This window comes from Chaetodon auriga, chromosome 15 (assembly GCF_051107435.1).
Source record: "Chaetodon auriga isolate fChaAug3 chromosome 15, fChaAug3.hap1, whole genome shotgun sequence".
Classification (NCBI taxonomy): Eukaryota; Metazoa; Chordata; class Actinopteri; order Chaetodontiformes; family Chaetodontidae; genus Chaetodon; species Chaetodon auriga.
The window spans coordinates 11,832,905-11,841,225 of record NC_135088.1 but is presented as its reverse complement, the minus strand read 5'-3'; the positions used below and the strand labels follow the sequence as shown (position 1 = coordinate 11,841,225).

The 8,321-nt window shown below is 40.5% G+C and overlaps 1 protein-coding gene across 1 annotated transcript; it reads left to right on the top strand.

The window, feature by feature from the left end:
* Positions 1-213: 213 nt before the first annotated feature.
* Positions 214-7,565, top strand: LOC143333260 (lysosomal proton-coupled steroid conjugate and bile acid symporter SLC46A3). Its single transcript, XM_076751279.1, has 6 exons — positions 214-339; positions 849-1,061; positions 2,009-2,891; positions 3,692-3,775; positions 4,445-4,601; positions 5,803-7,565. The coding sequence occupies exons 2-6, from the start codon at positions 870-872 to the stop codon at positions 5,918-5,920; spliced, it is 1,434 nt and encodes a 477-aa protein (XP_076607394.1). The 5' UTR covers positions 214-339; positions 849-869; the 3' UTR covers positions 5,921-7,565.
* The last annotated feature ends 756 nt before the right edge of the window (positions 7,566-8,321 follow it).

The window sequence follows — 8,321 nt, the reverse complement described above, 5'->3', positions numbered from 1 at the left end:
TGTAAAGAAAATATTTTGTTAGTTAATTCCGAAGCGCGTCCCTCAGAGGTGTTTCAAATACACGTTTAATATGCAATAAAAGCCTGTTAAAGAAAGTCACAAACTGTTCTCATCCGTTTTTACTCATGACTGACAGCTCCACCGTCGAATTAAACGCAGTATTTAAAGACTGCTGTCCAATCGTATACGGTGAGGGGCGGGGCCTAGCGTTTCGTAATGCGTTCCATATGACTTCGTCTTATCTGTTTTAAACAGGAGCACCGAGACCGACCTCAGTAAAAGGATGATTCGACGGGGTGACTTTAACATTATAACATGATCCAAGCGACCATCTAAAAAGTAGGTGATCTGTTGCATGTTTTGTCAACATCCTGTAATATGGCTTAACTGTTGTTGTCTTTCATTGCGTGTTATGTAGACATTGACCTAGCTCTGCTCATCCTGCAGCACGCCGTAGTCCCAGACACAAACAAACAAACTGTGCATGTCGAGAATATTGTCTCACATTCTTCTTTATGTTTCAAACTCTCAGAAAATGTTTGCACCCTCGATTATCACGACAAGGCAAAATCAACCAAATATCACCCGTACTTCTTGTTGAACCCTATCTTATGACTTGAATCAATACTATTTAAAGAGGAATACTGTGAAAGTCACACACTGTTACCTGCATGTTCAGGTCAAGTGTTGAAGGTTGTAACAACAGAATTATCACCATCAAACTGTTCAATATTCTAAATCAGTTACATTAAAAAAAAATCTAGTACAAAAATGGAAGTCTCTCATTTTTAACCTCCTATTTTTATACCTCCAGTTAACCTGTCTTCTTACCCTCATTTCTTTTTCAGGGATTTTTGCAGCCCCTCAAAATGAAGGGTCTTTACCTCGTGGAGCCTGTGGTTGCCCTGTACGCTTTCTCCAGTTTTCTCATCTATCCTCTTGTGCAGCAGTATGTGTACCGGACGCTGTGGCAGCAGCTGACAAACACCACGTTTCCCATTTCAGACAACACCTCCAGATGTGCAGCAAACAGCAGCAGCAACCAGTCAAGCTACCATAAGGTTAGTCCTGAATCGCTCGATGTAAAAGAGCATGCATTCTCAGTGCCAAAGGAATGAGAAACGAATGTACTTATGTTAACATATCCTGTATCATATGAAATATCCAGTATTTCCAGGCCACTTTGCATTTTCTGTCTACAGCATTGCTGTACATGTGTGTTCTGTAATGGTTTCTGTGTGTTTATGAAAAGAAATGGCTTACGGACTTATCGTAACCTGCAGTTCAACACACAATAATGGTGTATGCCGTCTGTTGTATTTTGTATCTCAGCAACCTTTTCTGTCATGACTCAGCATAAATTTTTATAAACCTCTTTCACTCCTCCTCTTGCAACATAGCTCATGTTAAAAAGAACTGATTCAGCTTCTGCGCCATAACGTGGTATGCAGGGGAGACCTGTGGCTAAAGGTTACTGTTCTGAACACATGCATGCACTGACTGACATACTGACGGATAATCATCATTTCAGAGCACACGATCACTTATTATTTCACGCAGCACTTAATTCTGCAGTACACCAAGGCATACCGCATTTATAAGAGGAAGTTAAAAAAAAAGGACCCAGCAACGCTTTATTTTAAACATGTATTTATAAAGAACGATGAAACACAACAGGGAAGTGAGAGCAAACACACTGATCTGGAAAAACCTATCAGAAAATAGCCAGTACTGCACCTGTTGTGCTGTTGAGGGCTTTGTTCCTTTCGGCCCTCAATAAGAAAACCTCAATGTACAAATTGACATGCGTCCAGTCGATGTTGCTTTCATGACTGTCATGATGGTCACTATCTCAGTTTACCTTGTATTGTTTGTAGGATAGTTGCCAGCTTGAGGGTTGTTACTTTGCCTTCTGAGGCCTGGTATAATAGCTGAATGCAGACAGTCCGCTGTCAGTCCATGCATGTCTTTTTGACTTAACCATGTCTCTCTTTTTCTGTGTTTTCAGGAGGTACAGAGGCAGGCATCTCTCTTCTCCCTCTACACAGAGCTCCTATCCACAATCCCCTCTTTGGTTGTCACTCTCATGCTTGTGGCTTATAGTGACCGTGGAGGACGCAAGATCACAATCATCCTGCCTCTCATTGGCACATTGATCTACACCTTGGCCTTCCTGACGGTGTCCTACTTTGAGCTCAACATTTACTTGCTCATTGGTGCCTCGTTTCTCAGCTCTCTGTTTGGTGGCTTGGGCACGCTCCTGGGTGGCTGTTTCGCCTACGTAGTAGACTTGTGCAAGGATGAGCATCAGAAAACGCTGCGGATGGCTGGACTGGACATGATGATAGGCCTGTTGTCTGGGGTGGCCGCAATATCAACAGGCTACTTTCTGAGAGCTGCAGGCTTTAACTGGCCTTTTGCAACTTCTGCGTTATGCCAGTGTTTGATATTACTCTATGCAATATTCATCCTAGAAGAAACCGTGAAGAAGGCTCCCACTGATGCAGTTGTTATAGATGGGTCCCCTCAGCGTACAGCCTTGAAACAGATGATCTATGGGGTCTACCAGATGTTTGCAGGCGTCAGCTGCAGGTGTAAAACTGTCTTGCTCCTCTTGATGCTCATCTTCACCAGCTTTTCCTTTGCCTATTGGGGTGGGATCTCCCTGGTAACACTGTACGAGCTCAATGAGCCACTGTGCTGGAGCGAGATTTTGATTGGCTACGGCTCAGCGCTGTCCACCGCTGTGTTCCTGACCAGTTTTCTGGGAGTGTCACTGTTCACATACTGTGGTATGCCACCGCTGCTCATTGTCCTGATTGGGATCCTGTCCGTCGTGTCAGGCATGGTCCTGCTGGCATTTACGAAGACCACTTTACTGATGTTCATAGGTGAGAAAACTTCCATAACAACTGTGCTGCTTAAACCAATGATGTACAGTAGTTTTGAATGTCCTATTTGGTGAAAAAAACAAAAGAAACACAGAAGCCTTGTCTATCAGTTCAGTAATGCTGATTAATTTGAACAGAGCAATAGAGAATTATCAGTTAGTTTCACTTTCTGCTGTACAGTATGTCAGATATTGGAAATTGTGTTGTGAAAAATGTGTCACACACAGGATTGTTCACCTGTGGCCGTGTTAACATGCCAACTTAAATACAGTGATTGCCATCATTTATGTAACAACATATTCATATCTCTATGTTTATATGGCCCTTTTCCAATTCATTACATGGAGCTGAAAGTTCTTTATTAAAAAATGAATGGTTGTAAAGAGACAGGACATATCATATTAAAAATTAGACGTATTATATATACAGACCAAGACCACACTGAAGACTAATAAAAAATACATAAATAAACATTACAGGCCGGTTACACAGGTTACTGATTGACAGAGCCAAACTTTCCTATCATATTTAGTGATAGGAAAGGTGTACAAAAGTTACGAGGGCTACAGTATCCTGTGTATTTTAGGAGATTATTGTATTCTGAGCTGATAAGACAATGTAATTATGATATATTATCATTATGATGTTTATTTGAATTGTCATGGAGTCATTACCCTAATGAGAAAACTTAAATCAGTCACTTTTTACAATGTTTGAGATTTTTTCTGCAAACCCTAAAACAACAAACAGCATTATGATGAGTCATATAATGTCTGTCTTCTGTTATTCGTTCACCACAGTGAGGGTGCCATTGCTTCTCTCTATCATGCCTTTCCCTGTTCTACGCTCCATGATGTCCAAGATCATCCCGAAGTCTGAGCAGGGTGAGTGTGTTTAGGGCTTTAGAGGAGCCACAGAACCGTGTTTGTAGAGTCATAGTCCAATGAAGAGTGGCCTGTCCCAGCCACTTCATGATGCGCTTGAAATCAAAGCACTCCCAAGTTTCAGTTCCTTGGTTCAAGTTCGAGACCTTTATCCCAGAGGAAATATTGGTTCTGCTCCAGTAGCAATAAAACCAACACAGGGCGGGACACACAAGATAAAAAAAACACAGTTACATAAGCACACGTGATAAAAAGCATAAAATTATAAGCGTAAACGATGAACACATGAAGTATAAAAGTTACCCTGCAAGTGGAAAAGAAGAAGAGAGAAGAGGTGTGGTTGGAGGTGTGCGGGTGTGAAGAAGAATTTCTATATGGTAGTTTTATCTGATGGCTGTCTGAGGATAAACTGAGGGCAGGGCAGAGGAGGGGTAACGTCAGATATTATGGATTCTGATCCGTTTGTCGTACAGTTAGACTTTTCTGCTGAGTGCCAATAATTTAGTTTTTCTGTTGGAGGTTGAGACATGCGCCCCAGCAAATGAAAGTGAAAACTGACTCAGTGGGGCGAAGGGGAATCTTGGAACCAAACTGATTTTAGGCATATCCTGTTGTTCGTCACCTTATCACTTTTTGAGTTTTTCTTCTCTCCTTTGTGTGTTTTTGCAGGAGCCCTGTTTGCCTGTCTTTCCTTCCTGGAGAGTTTAACTAGCAACGTATCGAATGCAGTTTTCAGCAGTGTGTATGCTGCCACAGTGTCATGGTTCCCTGGCTTTTGCTTCCTTTTGGCTGCAGGACTCTGTGTCATCCCTGTGCTTGTCCTAGGGTAAGTTCATCATGTTGCCAATGCAGATGACACAGCATTAAAGGACCATATCAATGTTTTTGCATGTTTAGCTACAAAATTGTTAGTGTAGTTTACATAATTAAAGTATACCACACTCATTTACTATCGTACGCTCCAATATTGATTGGCATTCATTTTAGCGTGCCATTAAAAAACAATATGTTATTTTATAACATGTTGCAAGCAGGGGGATTTCTCCATTTTCAAAATCCATACTTTAAAGGACCCCTCAAAATTAAAAGAAATAGTGTAAAAATAGTGTCCTACTAAAAGGATTGTGTTCGTGATCTATGGTGGCTTATGATAAGGTGTTCACAGAGTATTCTGCCCAAAGATGTTTGTTCATTACACAATAAACACAGAGCAGTTTATGCTTCAGGTGTTGAAACTGTACTCTGCGGGCAGAGTTGCATTACAAACACCTCTTTTTTCCCGCAAAGTCACTGTCTGCTGGTCTTGCTTGAGGGGGGAAATGCTTGGCTTGATTTGAATAAGACCCAGTTCCTGCACTCATCACATCCAGCCTCCCTCTCCAAACTGTTTCCCTCTTCATAAAGTATATAAATGTCTGACAGATGCAGTAATGCACCACTTAGATTGATCCTCTGTCATATAGAAGAGGAAGAAAGGCCTTAGATGGACACTCGGTATGCTGTGTTCTTACATTGGTTTCGTTACACTGAGTTGACAAAGTAGTGCTGCTGAGTCAGTCTGGGAGGTGGAGCATGACACATAACACTCCTTGAGTGAATCCAGCTCTGTCACATGCACTGCTTCTTCTGTTACTCCATGACTAGTTGTAAAATAACAAAGCCCCTGCTTCAGCAGTCTCAGTATAACATACACTTTTAAAGCCATTATCCATTTAATGTATGTTCATCTGTAGTCCTTTTGTTAAAGGTACCAGTAATGTTGTGTTTCCACAAAACAGAAGTGTAACTTGTATTGTTTGTGTATGCGAAAGGTGACATTTATATTACTACAACGTGTTTCAATTGGGGGTTATGTCTCGTAAAACTGGAAACATCAGAGACTTTTAAAATATGTGTGTTGTAAATGTCTGTATTCAGGCGAGCTAATGCAGGTGTCTACAGAGGAACTGATGACCAGTTTGAATTGGTAGAGACAGTAATATACCCCATGCCATTCTGCCTCTTAAGCCTGTTTTACCACATTTCAGGGTGGTGGGTCTGGTCGGAGTGGATGTTATCAAAGAGGATAAAAAGGCAGAGACCGACATCTCAGGGGAGGAGGATCCAGTTGAAGATCAGAATGACAACAGTCCTCTTGTCTGCTGAGCCACTGCCAAAACCTCACCAGCACTTTTTCTTTTTTTTCTAAAGCCATTTCATTCTCACATAATGTCTCCAAAAACACATCTTGATGGCTTTTGTTGGAAGTTTCATAAATTGGTAATACAGATTACACATTCACCTCTTAGCTTTCGTTGCTGTGGTTGTTTGTGCTACTGAATTTGAATATGATGAAGATTTGTAGGAAAACAATAAGGGATATGACAGGAAGTGCACTAATTCTAACAGATCTTCAATCAAGAATGGTGTGTGAGCGTTCTCAGACATTATTTATAAAGCAAATGCCCGGACTGTGACATAACCAACACATTCAAAATGAGTTCGTGTTTTCATAGAGTTTTGTAGTGTGATATGAATTGCACTTTTAAAAATGGAGCTCCAGTTATGCAAACTGATGCCAGTCATTTACCACATCAATGTCACTGATTTTTGTAAATATCTGCTTATTCTGAATTTGATGCCAGCAACACATTTCAAACAAGTTGGGACAGGAGCAAATAAGACTGGGAAAGTTGTGGAATGCACCAAAAACACCTGTTTGGAACATTCCACAGGTAAACTAGTTTGTTGGTAACAGGTGATAGTATCATGATTGGGTCTGAAAAGGGCACACAAGGCATCATTGTGGCCAATTGGTTGCATTCTGTTTTTGTTAATGTTTTACACAGCATCCCAGTATAGCACAAATCTTGTTTAAAATGGAAGATAATAAGCAACTTACAAACAAAATTATGCATTTTTGTCACTAAATGATGTAAAAATAAATTGAGTAATTAATCCAATCAAAACCATGCAGCAGATAACCTTCAGAGGAAGGAGGGAAGGAAATTTTTTAAAGGACCAGTGTGTAGAATTTAATGGCATCTAGTGGTGAGGTTGCAGATTGCAACCAGCTAAAAAACCCCTCGCCTCACCCCTCTGTGTCCAAGTCTGTAGAAGGACTTGATGGCTGGAGGTGGTTGTGAAACAACACGAAAAACAAGAAAGGCACTCACTCGAGCCAGTGTTTGCATTGTCCTCTCTGGGCTCCTGTAGAAACAGTGGTGCAACATGACAGACTTGGTGAAAGAGCGCCCACTCCCTCTAGAGATATAAAGAGTTCATTCTAAGGTGACGAAAACACAAAGATTCTTATTTTCAGGTGATTATACATTAATGAAAACATACTTATGAATATCATATGTCTGCCATATTCTGCCAATAGATCCCCCTGAATCTCACACACTGGACCTTTAATAGAACCAATCAGTGCTTTAATGAATGAGTGGTTTTTGTTTTTTTCACAGGGTGAACCTTTCCATAAGCTTTGTTTTTGTTTTGGACATATGAATTGTTGTTGACTTTAGTTGCCACACAGACGAAGCACTTTTGAGTGTAATGTTGTTTTTGGACACAGTTCCAAATGTTTCATAGTTCTATCGAGAAACGAAATGAAAAATTTTGTATTTGTCGTGTTTTTAATTTTTTTCTTGAAGTTTGTGGTGTTCATCTCAAAAATGCAAATAATCTAACATATTTATTTGCCTCTGATGTCTATAATTCTGTGCCTTTACGTGGAAGTTAATACCTTTGTGTGAGTACAGTTAAAAAATATATAAATAAATAAAATTTCAATGGAAGACCAACCACCAGGAAGACTTGTTTTTGCTGTTGGTAAGAGAACATACTCAATTCACTTAAAGTTTGCATTAATCCTTCCTGTTGCTTTCTAAAACCACTAATGGAGATTTATGTGCTGTGTCTGAAACAGCGATAACAGGAGAAAGTACAAGTGAGGTCCTTTCTCTTGCAAGAATCAGCTAAATTAGTTAATTAGCGAATCAGCCTGTAACAATATGCAGACTTTGTTGCCAGGTCTAATGTTGGGTTTTGGAATGTAGAAATTAATAAAAAGAGGATTCAGGTACACAACCATGTTTGCCACCACAGTTGTAAGTTCTCAGTGTAGCTCCAGATCTCTGTGTGTCCACCTCTGTTATTTGTTCAGTGATTCAAATAGAATGAAGGAAGTGAAGCAAAGTGGCTGCTCAGTCTTATTATCAGACCACAGTTTCCTCTCTCGATGCTTCGAGCTCATTCTGTTCCCAGGTGACACAAATATCACCAGAGATGTACTAATATATGACTAAACTGGGAAATCCTTTCTTGCTGGGGGGAGTTATCTTACTATAAAGGTTTTGACGCTCGTCTGTGCTCATTCTTTACCTTGTCTGTAAAGTCGTAGGGTTTAGGCCTTGACTCTGATGTGCTGAGAATAAACTGATTCAAATTCCCATGCAGGCTAGGAGCAGAAGTGATGCTGTGTTTTGTATGTTGGCCAGTAGGTGTCACTCTTGTTACACTTACAGGCAAACTGACAACCCCTACACTATCGTCAGCCAGCACC

Excerpts from the sequence above, each read along its gene's own strand:
- LOC143333260 (XM_076751279.1), top strand. The coding sequence starts at position 870 with ATGAAGGGTCTTTACCTCGTGGAGCCTGTGGTTGCCCTGTACGCTTTC. Across the intron at positions 1,062-2,008 it reads ACCAGTCAAGCTACCATAAG|GAGGTACAGAGGCAGGCATC; the intron begins GTTAGTCCTGAA and ends CTGTGTTTTCAG. Across the intron at positions 3,776-4,444 it reads CATCCCGAAGTCTGAGCAGG|GAGCCCTGTTTGCCTGTCTT; the intron begins GTGAGTGTGTTT and ends GTGTTTTTGCAG.